This window comes from Scomber japonicus, chromosome 18 (genome assembly GCF_027409825.1).
Source record: "Scomber japonicus isolate fScoJap1 chromosome 18, fScoJap1.pri, whole genome shotgun sequence".
In the NCBI taxonomy this organism is placed as follows: domain Eukaryota; kingdom Metazoa; phylum Chordata; class Actinopteri; order Scombriformes; family Scombridae; genus Scomber; species Scomber japonicus.
The window spans coordinates 11,913,635-11,930,146 of NC_070595.1; the positions used below are offsets into that span (position 1 = coordinate 11,913,635).

The following is a 16,512-nucleotide window of genomic DNA, read 5'->3' on the forward strand; positions in this document are numbered from 1 at the left end:
TACTTCTTTATTGTAAACTTTTCTTATCAATCAGTTGACAAGGGTAGGTGTCCTTTTTCCACCCATGGTACATGCCTCATTGTGAAACTATTTGTTCCCCTGCAGCCCACGGTGTTACTCGCTTTCAAATTCGTGCTGTCAAAAGTAGTTTTGTGCATTTGGGCCTTCAGAAACATCAGTTGTTGAAGACTGTGTAGCCCTGCAAAAAGGTTATTTTCGGTCATAGTGAAGAAGGAATCATTTCAGATGAGTGAAATGGTCGCTTTTTACTGAACATGTACACACTCTGATACTGACAAACACACACATGCACACAGAGCAAGAGTGAGAGACAGGCGGAGAGGTGAGGAGCACAGGATGGATGGTGTGTCACCATGGAAATGGACAGTCAACTGCCATGGACATTGTGTAGGACATGTGATAAGTGGTAGCCATGTTAACCATGGGGAAATTAAAAAAGGTATCAGACAGGGGAAGCAGCAAAAAGAAGGAGGCCTCATCTCAAAACTAGCCAAAGAGGAATTTTTCAATCAAATTGACTTTCTTTTTGCCTTTGCCATTTGTTCTGCTTTCTTTTTTTTAAGGCTCGACTTAAACAACTGAAGCATTTTTCTAAAATGTTCTTGTTTTTCACACACTTCCTTTTTCATCCTTAAAATCTGAATTTACTGTTGATGAAGAGGTTGCATTGTCTAATCTCAATTTGGCAAAAAAATGTCAAGAATCATGTTCACACTGAATTAAGGGCCCAGATTTGAAATAATTTAAGAAACAGCAAAAAAGCAGAGCACAGTCACAGTTAAACATGTGATGTTAATATAAGTTAAGTTGTAAAATCCTAAACCTCTTTTAAAAAGTCAGTGTAACTGTTTTGTGTTTGGAGACGAGGACTGCTGCTGCTGAGGTGGCTGTTGGGTAACCAGGGTGCATTATGATGGGAGACTGTATCTGACTGATGGGAGTAAAGACACACTCACAAACACAGTCCTGTACTGCTGTGTCCAATGAGACACACACTCACCTTCCGCTGTCTCACCACTCGCTCTGCTTCCCTTAGAACTCCCACCTCCTCCTCCTCCTACTCCCTCTGTACCTTTTCCCTTCTCCCTCTCTCGGCCTCCCTCTCCAGCCCTGCCATCGTCGTCCCAGCCCTCCTCTCCTCCTCCGCTGCCGCCGCCTCCTCCCCCGCTGCCAGCTCTTTCGTCATCCTCCTCCTCGCCCAGGTTTTTGTAGTTTGGCCTCTTCTGGGTTCTCTTGCGGCCGCGGTGGCGGGACAGCTCCAGAGAGCGTTCTAGGGACTCTGGAGGCTTAGTGAACCGACGCACGCCTCCCGCACTGGCCTGCGGGGGTTTGAAAAGTATAGAAGGGGGAAAAAATCATATGCCTTGAATTGGAGGATCAAATAATAAATATTTTATCATCTGTTTGGTATGACAATGTTTTCAGGTGATCATAAGTGTTCCCTGTATGTACATGATGGTTTTAGTTCAAGTAAATGAGTGGTGACACCTCTCAAGATGTGCTAGATACAAAAAATAAAAAAAAACTGTTTGGAGGAGGGAAAAAGAGCAAATGTCAGGTATTGAGATCATAGACCAGAAACTTAGAAGAGACTAACTATCTTGTTTCCAGAAAGCAATATCACTGCAACCCTTTACTGTTAGACATGCATGCAGAAAACTGACACACATGAACATGCATGATAACACACATACAAAAGATATGCTTGTATCTCCTACACAAGCACAAACCACACATACACATAGAGACAGTGGCCTTACAGTAAATCCTTCATGCACTATCGTATTATCAGATTCAGTTAAAACACAGAAGCCACTTCCCCTTCTAGACTTTATCAAAATAGAAGAGAAAATGACCACCACCGCGCGCGCGCGCGCGCACACACACACACACACACACACACACACACACACACACACACACACACACACACACACACACACACACACACACACACACACACACACACACACACACACACACACACACACACACACACACACACACACACACACACTCTCTCTCTCTAGGGGAAACAGCTGGTAAATGATAAAATGTGAACACTGACTTACAGTAAAACGGGGTAATTATGGCAATATAGTACAACCACAAATTCTGATAATAAACTGAATAATTATTGGTTATTCTTGTACTTAACCATTTTTGGAAAATCATCAAATTGACTGCAAGAGGAGCATAAATAGTACAAGACTACATAAAACTTAAAGGAGAAAAAAAGAGGAAGATTGTAGAGGGTCAAAATTGCAGTAACCAAAACAACAAGAAATTAAACTGTTGATGACAACACTTAACTCATTCATTTGAGCTAGCAAGATTAAAGTTACAAGTTACAAGATTTTGCAAAGCTTCAAAGCTGCGTGCAGAATAAATTTTGCATGGTACGATTTGGTCTTTAGATGAAGTGTAGAGGACAGTGGCCGGTTTGAGTTTGATTCTGTTCCTTTTTGAAAACTGGATCGGTGATTGTAGCTCAAGAGGTAGAGCGACTAATCAGAAGATCAGCCGTTTGATCCTTGGCTCCTCCAGTCCGCAAGTCCAACTGTGCTTGTCGAACCCTAAATTGCTCCCGAAAGCTTTGTCATTGGTGTGTGTGAGTGTGTGTGAATGGGCATTAGAACTCTTGTGGTGGTGTTTGGAAGACCAGCAGTGTGCAATCAGTATTCAGTCACTGTTAAACTTCACTACTCTACATAAAACACTTCTAGACGTTAGGGTGCACACAATATCTGTGAGATCATATTAGAAATGCATTCTAATTAATTCATTAATTCTAATTAATTAATTAATCAGTGTGAATGTGCATGGATACATTTGTCACTGTGCATAACTACTAACACAACTGATTTATACATTTACAGTAAACAGCTGTAATTATTTGTTTTCATGTGGACCCCAGTGAGAGAAGCTATTGGAAATCAAAATATATAACGTAGAGTCTAGTGGTGCTGCAAAATAAAGTCATCTGTGGTTTCTTCTGTATGAAAAGCATTACGTTTGTTGCAGAAGACAAAAAGGAAGAGGTACAGACATGTCACACTGAAACTAGGTAGCCCTATTTCTCTTGATTTCTTATGCTAACACAAACCACCGAGCACAAACACATACGCACGTGAACATGTAGGTATATAGATACACACATACACACCTGGAGTACAGAGGCTGTAGGGACAGCCTCCTTATTCAAATGTGTGCCAAGAAGAGTCTCAGTTGCAGTTTCTCAGCATTTGCTGGAAAGAGCTGTGCCTCCCATGAATCAAAACCAAAAGTTGGCGTTGGCTTTGTCTGGCAATTTACTGGTTAATGACTGCAAATGCTAAATTGTTTCTTTTTTAATTAACCTAATTCCTCTCTCCTGCCTTGTCCCTCTCTTCTCAATCACTTGTTATCATCCTCTTTGGCTATCCACCATGTTCACATGACAGGAACTTGAAAACTTAAGCTCGACAGGATGACATGAGCTGAGAGGTGCTTTTGTAAATAATAAACATTAAAATTACTCCTCCATTTAAACTCCAACTTTGTAGGGAAGTACTTCTTAGTGGATTTGCAAATAACATGACGATACAGGAGAGTGTTTGTCAAAGCTTAAAATGTCTTAAATGGTTTGTATTTTCATCCTGTTTTTACCCTGTAGCAAAATAAAGTTGAAAGCCTTTCTGCAGCAAGCAGACCAATGGTTGCTTAAGCAACCTTTTTGTGCCTTTTCAATCCTTTATTCAATAACTACTGTCTTTATAATAACTTTCTATATAGTTTAAATTCAGTCTTTCTATATATATATCTTTATTTAATGTTTTTGCTGCAGTGGGGCCTCTCGTCCAAAGCATTTCACAAGATTGTACTTGAATAACTGCAGTGACAATAAACCTCTTTAAACGTCTAAAAAGCAGAATGTATATAAACACTGATATCTGGACCATCTCTCTGTATCGCTGGGTAGGACTAAGTACTCAGGATCGTACTGTAGTTGCTGCCAAAAACACAATGTCTACGCTTTCAGAGATAAACCACAAACTCTGTGTGTGTGTGTGTGTGTGTGTGTGTGTGTGTGTGTGTGTGTGTGTGTGTGTGTGTGTTGCACCTGTTAGCCGACTATGTTCTGGTAAACCACTCACACTCTGAGTCGATGCTGAGAAATTAATGGAGGTCAGGGAGCATGCAAGACAATCTACATAAACGCACAGGCAAACCCCTGCGTGCGTGCACACACACACACACACACGCACACAAACGCACGCACACTCACTCACTCACTCACACACACACACACACACGCACGCACACATGCACACGCGCACACACACCTGGCAAATCGAAATAGGGCACCTTTTGCAAGTCAAAGATATACTTGGAAATGCACACAACTAAAGCAGCTGCATGTGTATTGCACATGCATACAGATGTTGACATCGTGTATCTAACTGGTGCACTTGCAAGCAAACACATGTACGAGAGAGAGAGAGAGAGAAGAGAGAGAGAGAAAAAAACAACACTTCTTCCAGGAAAGAGATCTGGGTTAGGTGAGCCAGCTCTGTCAGTGTTCCATCATGTGACCTAATTTCCTGCCACATCACAGACAAACAGGAAGTGCCATTTGACCACCTGTGCTGAAACAGAGGCCATGCTGCATCTGTCTGGTTTTCATCTACAAAAAGTCAAACAATAACACAACACACAAGCAGTTCTAGCTGATGTGGTGGTGATCACATGATCACTATTCAATTAAACATTAATAAAAAAAACCCCCAAAAAATCAGATCTTTGAATAACTTCTTATTATCTAACAGGCATCATCAGAAATTGTCATGGGCTTTTCCATAAAAAAAATATTTGTTCCAGTGTCATATGGGCCTGCACAATTAACATGCATGTGAATGCAGGTATGAGCACATGCAAGCAATAAACATGAACACAAAGACACACACGTGGCATCAGGTTAAATGCAAGTAAATTAATACATGTAGAATAGTACCCTATCCTCCATTCAGTATAACAAAACCTTGACTCCTAAACAGAGAAAAATAATCATTCAAGTGAAGTCATGTTTAAATGCTGTTGTGTCTTTTAGAGAAGCAAGCATCAAAGATCCAATTGCAAGTAAAGTAAACACAAATAAAGTGAAAACAATACACAAACAAAAATGAGTTTAGAGAACCGCATTACATGAAACCATCTCCAGTTTAGTTTCTTTGACAGAAAATCCTGAAATAAACACTATTTCAGTGGCTTTTAGACTCTATATATACACATACTATACTTCTCCTCTATTTTTTTTTAAAAACTACAAAGTTAATTTGACATTTAGGATTAAATCTGGTAAATGTAGAACTTTTAAAGCCTGTAAAATGCAGCGGCAGTGAAAAGCATTGCTGAATGAATAGCTGGAAGGTAATAGTTTGGGTCTGGCTGCCTTCTGTTGTGGTAGACCAACATTGTTAAGACATCATGCCTCAACTCACATTCACTGAAAAGGTAGGTTGCTTCCTACAACAGCCACAGCTCTAGCATACACGCACGCACACATACACACACATATACACACAGCACAGAGAATAACCACAAGGGTTCTCAGAAATGCTCACTACTTCAGCACACCCACCTGACTTTACAGATGGTCAAAAAATTAAGAGGGGGAGGGGTGATGAAGGAAGAGAAACTGAACCACAGGAAAAGAAGAAAATATTCGAATATGAGTGTAGAGGGGAATCAGTTGGGGAAGATAAGGGAGAGATAAGGGGGAGACAGAAAGAAAAGACAAAGAGGAGAGGGGAATAACATGAAGGTACAGATATAAATAAAGAGAAACCATCAAAGAAACACAATAGAAAGCTGAAATGAAAAAGAATCCAAGAACCCGAACTGAGAAAAGATGGAAATAAGGGAGAGTATGTTTGAAAAATGGAAAGAAAAACAAAAGTGGAGGTCATTTGCATATTGCTGCCTTGATGTGGGTGAATCATGGAGAAAAACCATGACCCCGCAATCTCATAACCACCCACGCTCATTTCTGGAACTCCACTCTGTGTGTGTGTTTGTGTGTGTGTGTGTGTGTACACGAATGTATCCATGCGGTTGCCTGTGTAGGTGTGCTTGTGTGCTGTGCTCCCAGTGTATATGTGTGTCTATGTTACAAATGTATAATCTTACGTGAGTGCACGTGTGTGTATTGCTCCTTAGTGGTTTTTAAATCATATTTCATGTAACTGCAGTGTGTCTGTTATAAATGTAATGTGTAAACCTGTGTGTGTGAGTGTGTTACCGTGTTCTTGTGCGTGCTGTGCATGTCTGTTGGCAGGGTGAAGACAGATAGGTCCCCATTGAGAATCACTTCTGCCAGGGAGTTGACCAGTGGCTGATAATGGATGATGAGAAACACCTGGCATGTACAAAAACAATTAGAAAAGTCATCAGAATAACACACTAAAACGTTTTTAAATGTGAGTCCAGTCTACCAGAAAACGCCGTCCTCTGCACTAACCTATGACCCTCATGCAGTATCAACATGGATATGAATGCCTCCCTATATGCAGCAGTATTTAGTTGTTACTGTGCTTTAAGGCTGTGCAGAATCGAAAAGAAGAGGCTGTAAAACTTACTAATGACGCCTTGACAAAAATGTTCTAAAAACAACACACAAAGCAAATCCGCCTTTCTGAGTCAGATCAGGACATAAAATGTTCCGAAGTAGCTGGTAGATATTTTACTCTTGCAGCTTTTCTTCTATGTTAACCTTTAAAACTTTTACGTACGTGATCAACTCACTGATCAAACCCATGATAAAATATATACGTGTGTGTGTGTGTGTGTGTGTGTGTGTGTGTATTTCTCACTTGAGACAGCAGGTAGAGGGACACCTGAGGGTTGATCTTTCGCTCTTCAGACTGAAAGACATAAAATACCACTCAAAGTCATACATATATAGTAGTATAGACAGTATTTATGAGATAAAACTGGAGAGAGCCGAGGCATAGTGCTGAGACCATCAACTGATTAGATTACATGATTAGAATATTGATACAATAAATGATAAATGTCTATTTATATCACTGTCAATTAGATAACTGTGTTTCAGAATGTCGTTTGAACAAAAATACTAAACCAATACATTCATAATGAAAGTAATTAGTTGCTGCCCTTAATAGCCTAAAAAAGGTTTTATCAGTGAAATGAAATCACAAAAAACAGAGATACAATTATGCATACAAACATCTTCACTGTTATGACATTTAACACGTCATCTGGGTAAAAAATATGTATCTGTGTGTGCATTTGCAATTTGCATCTGATATTTTATGACATTAAAAGTTTCAAGCATGTATCAGGAATTAGAATCTTCTTAAATGAGAATCCTCTGTGATAGTACATTTTAGATTGTATCTGGGAAACGGTGATCATCATTTTCAGCCCTTTCACTGAAACCAAACAATGAATCCAGACAATAATCCACAGATGAATCAATAATGAAAATGATCTAGTTGCAGCCATATTAGGAATGAAAAGAAGCCCACACAGGATTTCCACTATGAACTTGTTTCCATCCCTGTAAGCTAAGGTAACGTACGGTTTCAGGGATGACCAAAGAGTAGACGTAGAGGGGAAGGAACAGGCGGTTGAGGAGGTGGTCGGTCAGCACGTCGTTAAGGAATTCACAGTTGATGGTGAGGATGTCGTTCAGATAGTGAAGGTGGTCAAGGTGCTCCGCCACCAGGTCACTTAACTTCCCTCTGTTCTTATGCCTGAGAGAGAGAGAGAGAGAGAGAGGGAGAGAGGGAGAGAGGGAGAGGGAGAGAGAGAGAGAGGTAACATTAGTAACATTAATGTTTCTCTGCACTTTACTGCACGATAATTTAGTTTGCAACTTGTTAGGGACTATCACAGTGATGACATCATCATTATTGATCAAATAGCTACACTGGAAGAAATTCACTGCCTGTAGTGTATGGTTTAAAAATTAAGACAACAATAAATAACAGTCAAATACCAGAAAAATGATAATATAATGCATTATATACAAAGCATCATGTCCTTGCATAAACATGTCATCTTGCAAGCGCCTGGTTACAAACCAAAGACAAGCCTGACCCCTGGAGGTCACAGTAAGAATGACATGGTAAAGCCTTGGTAAAGACAGATGGCACTTACTCTTCATCTGTCTGCACACACTTGTCCAGTTCGATGACATGGCTGCCAATAAACCAGACCAAGTTGCTGAAATATGGCACTGCTGTCTTATCTCGGATGTAGTGCAGCATGTGCTGGTTGTCCACTGGAGAGAGTAGAGTCAGGAAGTTAACACGGCTGCACACAAGCACACACGCATTCATATATGTACAAACACCTTGTGATCCCAGAGAATTACTAGAATGTGACAACTAAATGCGAACAGGAAAAAACACAATTAGAACTATTTAAATTAAGAAAGAAATTAGGGAAATTAACCAACCACTTGAATCCAAATTACACACATGAATTGGTAGAAGGGGATAACTATTGAAGTGGGATCGGGAGAAAAGCCAAAATTCAGTTTTAAATTGAATAAAAGGATGTGACTGGAGATGTGACTCATGCTGTAAAAAAAAAAAAAGAAAGAAAAACTCCCAAACAGGAGAAAAACATTGGGTAAAACAATGACTTGGCCATTCAAAGACAATAACCCATGTGTCTGTTATACACAATGACAAAAAAACAGAGGAAATAATTTGTCTAATTTCCTTAGATTGAGAGGCGCCTTCAGTTTAACACACAGCCCAATTTGGGGAAAAGCAGAAGGTTTGGACAATCACCAGAAACATCCGAGAGACAATTTAGTAATCTTCTGTTCTGTGACTGACGGTTTGACTAATATGACGTGTGAACAATCCTGGTCTAGTAACATTTTCTCCTGTGCTAGGCTGAATGCATATTAGAGCAGACAGTAATTTTACAATGCCAATCCAAGGTGGGTCAAAGTGAAACAAGTAACAAAATAGCAGCCTAATCAAATTAAAGGGGACATATTATGCTTTTCCTTATTTTCAGTCATATATAATGTTACAGTGTGGGATGTTCATACTAAACGTGGCCAAAGTGTCAAACAATGAGGTAAATGTACGTAGCACTGTTTCTGACCGCTCTGAGCGCTAAGTTTCCAACAGCTTTTTCTACTTTCAGCCCGAGCTGACATCAGGTGATGGATTTCTTTATATAACCATCTGCTCCATGGCTAGCATGCAAGTTCACCGCGCCGCTCTGCTAACATTAACATTAACATTTCCATTGTTTTGGGGATAGTCACGTTGAGTCATGTTTCTGCTTCTACCATTATTTCTAACTGTGCCACTGAACAAATAGCTCTAAATATCTACATATCTTGTTGTGTTGACTGGTTTTCAGCACAGCTAATAAAGCCACACTTATTCAGTGATGAACACCTTACATTTCCTGTTAATTCTTTACAATTAATATGTACTTCAATTTAGTCATTTAAAAGCTTTTAATATGACGCAGCAAAAGCAGGAAATGTTCATCTGCAATAACTGCCCCTCGCTAGGCTTCCTGAAGGTGGCAAGTCAGAAAAGAGTGGGCTAAATGGAAGGGGGGGCTTTAAACAGAGACTATTTAGAGTTGTAAATGAGCATAATAGGTCCCCTTTAACAAGTTACATAACAGCATAAATCAAATACACAAATCACAAGTTGCCTCTAAGAGTCACAGTGTCATTCCAGCTCAGTCCATAGGTGCATTAACTGAGAAGTAATACAGAAGGAGATACTGACTAAATAACCACAGTGACCAAAACTGACTAATCCATCTGCAAAATAACAGCAAACATGGAGCTCAGCTGAAATAAAAGCCTCTGGAACAACTAACCCAAGAATTTTTTTTTTTTTTTTTTTTTAAAGGCATGCAGGTTTTTTCTGCATGTATGTTGATGGGTGATACAGAATGGTTTACAAGAACAAGAATTGCAAGGATATTCATACCAATACATTTATAACAAATACACCATAAGGAAGAAACAGGGCTGGGTATGGCATGTGATGTGTAGTAATAATTCATTTTAAGCCAACTTTGGAAATTATTTGAAATTTCTATCAGATGAATCAGACAAAAATCACTGAATTTAGCTTATGGGCCAATTCAACACTTGATTTATATCTGTATTGATGTGCTGTGTGAAAACCACAACAAAACATGTTTGAAGGATACCCAGCCCTCAGAAAAAGACTGAATGAATGGAACCAACTTACATGAAACTGGAGTTAGGCAGATGGGGCACGCAGAGGAAGGAGGGAGAGGAGGAGAGAGACAAGGAGAGGAAGAGGAGGAGGAGGAGGAGGAGGAGTGGTTGTTGAAGAGGAGGAAGGGGAGAGGGGGGAAACAAACACAGGGTTAATGTGAATAAAGGGGCGGCTGTGGAGGGGTGGAGGGTGGGAGGGACCCCGCAGGTTTTTTTAAACAAATAAACTGCAAACAATATCACACCTGGCAAAGGAGTTTGTGTTACCTAAACATATGGAACATATTACAGTATTTTGCATTGCTTTTTACTATGTAACATGCCAAAAAGAGAACACTTAAAACAAGATGATTTCATTCATTTACTAACCAGGGAAAATGCTGGTGCAGTTACATAATTGGACTAAAATATCTAGACAGAATCTTAATTAGTCTTGATGCTGAATTAAATCCTTTTCCAGGTTGTCATTTCTTGCAGTGCATGTCCTAAGGAATCCCTGGAAGCATCAACCAGTAACACGATGAACATTACAATTTTAGAGGAAAAAAAAAAACAAAAAAAAAAGGTAAAGGTAAAGTATTGCCATTTTCAGTGTTGCAATACTTTTACTGTTTTAATTCAATTAAGCAGAAACATTTGATTATTTTAAAACTTTGCATGACAAATGTTAAAAGGAACAATACACCACATATTTCACTTTATAAAATCACAATGCAATGATTATTTTGCATGGTGGAATAGCCTGCACATCAAGACATGCACTCACTGGCGACTTCATCAGGTACACCTACTGGGGTACATGGAACAGTGTATCTAGTATTTTCTTCACTCCATTAACATACATTAGGGGGGGGCAAAATAGATTTTTTAATGTAATGCATCCATGTATACCACCACGGCCCACCACAACTTCAATAATAAACAAACAAAAGCTGAAAATGTATAAGCTTTATAAAAGTATAATTTATGGTAGAACTATTGTTTCAGGTGTACCTAATGAAGTGGCCGGTAAGTGTAGATGTTCTTTGAGGCTACTTGATAACTCTCAGACACAAGAAAAAAAATCCATCCATCGGTTATAGTTGATGCTCCCTCTCTAACAGATTCCTTACTATAACATAGCTCATGATAGCCTAGCAATGATACGTTTCCTACACCATCAGGTTACTTCATCATTGTTAAAAAGTCTGTAGTGTGAAACTGTAATGACGTCTCTGCTGGGAGCGGATGAAGTGAGAAAGCGTATTACAGTGCAAAGTGTCGCGTGCGGGACAAAGACGCACAGGTACAGGCACAAAGCCGTATTGATATGTTGAAGTGAACTGTATGTATAGTGAAGAGAAGCAATGACGTGTGGAGAAAAAGCCAAACCCGCTCGCAATGCACTCTGTAGTGAAAAGCAACCAGCTCCGAAAACCCTGAGGAGCCCAGAGAAACGGCAGGAAGGTGAAGCAGAGGCTGACGTAGCACAGTGCAAGAAAGCAAAGCAGCTGTTCAAAAAAGATCCTGATGTTTACAGACTACTGATGCTGCACTCACAGGAGGATTAGCTTGAGAAACCTGCAGAACTAATGCACAGTAGATGATCTTTGCATGCTGGGCTAGTGTGGTCTTGCTGAAGCTCTAGTTCCTTTACAGTTAGTAAATATGCGCGTGTGAGATCAGTGAAGCGGTGATGAGCTTTGTGGTTGTGGATGATTTTACATCTCAATACTGCATAGTTTAAATCAAGTTAACAATTTGAACATTAACCCTGTTTACTGCCAACTCAAGTACTCAGGTTAAAGGACTATAAACATGCAGTTTAATTATCACGTGCACATCTGTTGCTGACTTGATATTCTCATGACATCACAGCTGGATTGTTGCAATAGAAACAGATGTAAGGATAAAAGGTTTTAACAATAGCACGTTACTGAGACAAGGACAAATGTATACAAGAAAAAAAAAAGTGATATGACATCAGGTAATAAAACCTTTCGTTTGTCTTCAAACTAACAAATCATTACTCAAATGGTTTGTTTGAACAAGATAACACACATTAGAGTTCCCAGAGGCTACAGCCAGTAATATAAATAAAATGAAAATATGATTCTGCCGTTTCAGATGACGGTTAGAGGTTGACAGCTTTCATCTGTAATCTGGCAAATATTTACTGAATTCTGAAGTCTCAGGCTGCAGACCTGTTGTTTGGGTTATGATTAGAAGAGGCGTATATCTAGCTTAAGACGGTGTTACTGTAAAAAAGGCAGCACAATCTAAGATCAATAGTATCTTAATGATAAATAGACTGGTGCAGCAGAGATAGCGTTATTACTTTCTACCCCTTTTTTGAGTAAATAGGAAATGCCTCTCATGTTTTCTATCATGAGATGAGGTAAAACAGCCCCATGTATAACACCCCACTGCCGTTCAGCAGCTTTATGTGTGTGTGTTATGTGTGTTTGTCAAAGCGTTACCTGTTAGTCATGCTCATGCACCAGAAGCAGCAGCAGCGAGAAGAAGAGGAGGGAGTACAAAGAAAGGCGGTAGGCAGTCCCAGCAGTCCCAGCATCCCGTGTGTGTGTGTGTCTGTGTGTGTGTGTGTGTGTGTGTGTGTGTATGCGCACGTGTATGCATGGTTAGCATGTGCGCATGCGTGTTCCTGTTCCACTCACCTTTGTAGACGTTGAGTGTGATGGTGCGGACTGCGATGCGGACCATGCTTTCAGGGTGGTTGAAAAACTTAATGGCCTCGGTGTACAGGGCAAAGTCATTAGTGTGCTGTGTGTGGGAGACAGAGAGGGGTGCCGGTGAGCAAGGCACTGTATGGCACCGCCACGCTCGGGCCATGAATGACCACAGAGAGAGAAAGAGAAGCTTGTGGAGATGAAAAGACTCAGCAGTAACACATTTTGATGAGTCAGAGCTGAATGGGAAGCATACTGGTATTTAGTTCCCCTGTTTAACTGTGTAAAAGTTCAAATGCCAGTTTTAGAAATGCAGGTCACAAACAAAAAAAGGTTAAAAGCAAAAAGTACTTTTGAGATGTTAGGAAGTTAGTGTAAATGAGACTAAAGAGACTAAAATAATCCTTATGAAGCAACTCACATCTTACTGATTTCACACTGAATTTTTGAGTCTTGGACTTCAGTCAATACTGACTTGCATGATTTTGAAAATGTATCTTTAATGCACCTGTTTTATTGTATTATATATCAAATATAAAACTAAGAGTAAACTGACATATTTTTGATGTGGGTGTTTCTGACCCATGAAACATAAAGTATGTAAAATATATGAATATATATTTTTGGATAAAAAATATGAATCTTCTAATGAAGTCATTACAGTTGATTAAAGGCTGGACTACGGGGACTTCTACTGCTGACAACCTTACCTTACTTTATGAGCATGTAGCAACATAACAGTATGCTACACTTATTACATTTGCCTCTGACTAACTGGCAGCTCTGCATCTTACAATCATCTCTCTCTGTGCCATTGCCTGATCCTCTACCAAACCATTCCTCATTCACTGCGACCTTCAGCCAATCACGGCTAAAGGTCAGACTTCAAACAATCACCTAGCTGTCACAGTGAATGAAGAGATGTGACCCTGACACCAAAACCCAAACCGAGAGCATGTCCTCTGGTCTTAAAAATGTGACTTGTGTAGATCTGACAGGAACAGAAGAAGTCATGGAGAGCATCTATCCAATAGCACCCTCTAGAGGAGAATAAGCTATAGATCAATACAAATAATAAATGAGTAAATAAAGTGAAGGGTGAATTATAAATACGGCATCTACAGTAAATGCTGCTATTGTAAATTATGAAGGAAAAAGGTAATTATGTAGTTATTTTATGTGTTAATTAGATTTGCCCTCACACTGAACACTGCTTGCAACTCTATAGCCAGTTTCTACTTTTATTGTTAATGATTAATATAAATGAAAGTAAAAATGAAAATCAATCTAAAAGCTATATAAGGACATTTAGTACCACTGTCAGAACTACACATGGGGGTCTGGTTTTGGCTTCAGGGGTAAAGCTACCATTGACAGTACACCAATAACTTTCCCCAACACACACAGGCCAATAGAAGGACTACAGATATTGCTGAAACAGCGAAAGGTAATGGCATCATCAGACAGTATTAAAAGTTTTTCGGTATACTTCAGCGTTATCATCCAGTAAATCACACACACTCAGTCTCACACACACACACAGGAAAAGTTTTGAAACTCAACTTCAGGGAAATAATCAGCATCGTTGTAATAAATGACACATTCTCTCAAATGAAAGTGATGCTGTCTGGTATGTGTCAGTTAAGTAGTGTGGAGAAAGATGACATGTGGACAGAGGGCTGCTAACCTGACTTATCTACACAGGAAGTTGATGTTTTGACAGGGGAAATCAGCAGAAGATCAGCGGAAGATTGGTGAATCGCAGAGGCGTGGGACTCGAGTCACATGTCTTGACTTGAGTCACAAATATGAGGACTTCAGACTAAAGCTGATTAAAGACTCGACATGACTTTGACTAAGTATTCGTCGCCTGAAAAGGACATGATTTTTTTTTTTATTACATATTTGAATTTTGTAGATATTGCTGAAACATGATTGGGTGATTTCAAATGCAATGAACGTAACCCTGGCAACCTACTAGTACATGGAAGACCAGCAGAGGCAAAAGCAGCAGGCAGCTATCTTTAAAAAGGGGCTAATCCAAAAATAATACATTCTGGAAAACAGGATTATGTTGTTGATGATGATAGTAAGAAGAGAACAGCGCTAAAACTAAGACTGGATTGTGACTTGAACATGTAATTTACCACCTGTGGATAATAGTAACTTGATAAATACAACAACATGCACAAAATGCAAGTGGAAAATGTGCTTCTGGATTTCTTTTAAATAACTGTCTGTAAAAAAAAACCTTATTTACATACAGGAATTCTCTGACCACAGTAAAATATCAACAATGAAATATCAAGTTGTCATTACTCTCTCTCAGTCTGACTTAACTCTTTCATCTCAGACTCCCTTCATTATCCATCTCTCATCTATAGAACAGCCTAAAGTCTCTCCCTTCCTTCCTCTTCAACTGTCATATAATGTACTCAATAAGAGTTGCTGTCTTTCACCATTTTCCCATCCCTCTTTCTTCCCTCAAACCTCCCTGACCCCACCTTCCTGTGTCCTCACCTCATTGTAGAAGAAGTGCACTGTGTGATTGTTGAGTTTCAGTGACAGGGTCTTGAGGAAGGAGATGTAGTAAGCCATAATCTCCTCGTCCGAGAAGTCAAACTTGTGGACGATGATGGAGTTCACATGGTTGTTCGACAAGAGGTAATCTGAGAAGAGGAGAGGAGAGGAGAGGAGAGGAGAGGAGAGGAGAGGAGAGAAGCTGTCATCAGATCAACAGTAAGGCAGGTTTTTGCACACAGGGAACATTAAGGATACTAATCATTCCTGCTGACACAATATCACAAGCATTTGCTTTTGATTGCAAAATTAAGTTTGATGCTATAATGTTACTTACTTTATATAAGAAATGAGCACACTGACTGACACTAAATTGTCCACTGAGTCAGTGGTTGCCTAGCAACAACAAAAAATGCAGCTGGCTGCTTCGCATTGTATAATTCAACAAAGAAAAGGCAATGTAATATGCTGTGCATTGTTTAGCTTTTAAAATACATCAAAAGGTGTACAAATACAAGTACACACTTTGCATTTTAGAGCAGTTCATTATAACATTGCTGTGTTAAATACTTTAAACTTCTTCCATTATTTTAAACATTATTCTACACATTTGTCTCAGCACTAACGCAACCTAAAATCAGCACAAAGTATTTCTAAAAAAACCAAACAGATTATACAGCAATAAAAACAATAATTGGTTGCAGTTCTAGATTGCATTATATTGCAGCAACTAAAGCAGTAGTCTCTAGAAAACACAGAACATAATCAGTAATTGAATATTTACTGTGGAGTTATTTTGTTGCAATACATTCCATCACACATGTGTTTCTATTTTTTTGGTTAATCAGTGTGAACTCAAATACTTACAGAGAGAGGTTTCATGGCTGATGTTCTCAAACAGGATGTTGAGGGTCTGGAGGAGCTGGACACACACGTAGCGCCCGGACTTCTGACGTAGGATGTTCAGGAAGAAGGCGAACATGTTCTTCTCAAGAAAGAAGCTGAACACAGACAGATGTGTACATATATAAAACACATACAGGATTAAAATCATCATGACTT

General features: G+C 39.4%; 1 protein-coding gene across 3 annotated transcripts in view; it reads right to left on the minus strand.

Moving 5' to 3' along the window:
• Positions 1–16,512, minus strand: part of clec16a (C-type lectin domain containing 16A) — a 45,860-nt gene that overhangs the window by 26,949 nt on the left and 2,399 nt on the right. The window contains exons 3-11 of one of the 3 annotated variants that reach the window (XM_053338245.1): positions 16,318–16,451; positions 15,451–15,599; positions 12,919–13,024; positions 10,272–10,277; positions 8,185–8,308; positions 7,604–7,778; positions 6,873–6,923; positions 6,302–6,418; positions 1,094–1,340 (exon numbers count right to left, since the gene is read on the minus strand). In XM_053338245.1, the coding sequence (XP_053194220.1) occupies positions 1,094–1,340; positions 6,302–6,418; positions 6,873–6,923; positions 7,604–7,778; positions 8,185–8,308; positions 10,272–10,277; positions 12,919–13,024; positions 15,451–15,599; positions 16,318–16,451 (1,109 nt within the window). Of the gene's footprint in view, positions 1–1,021; positions 1,341–6,301; positions 6,419–6,872; positions 6,924–7,603; positions 7,779–8,184; positions 8,487–10,271; positions 10,278–12,918; positions 13,025–15,450; positions 15,600–16,317; positions 16,452–16,512 lie in introns of those variants that run through there. The other 2 variants (XM_053338244.1, XM_053338243.1) reach the window with 2 other exon arrangements.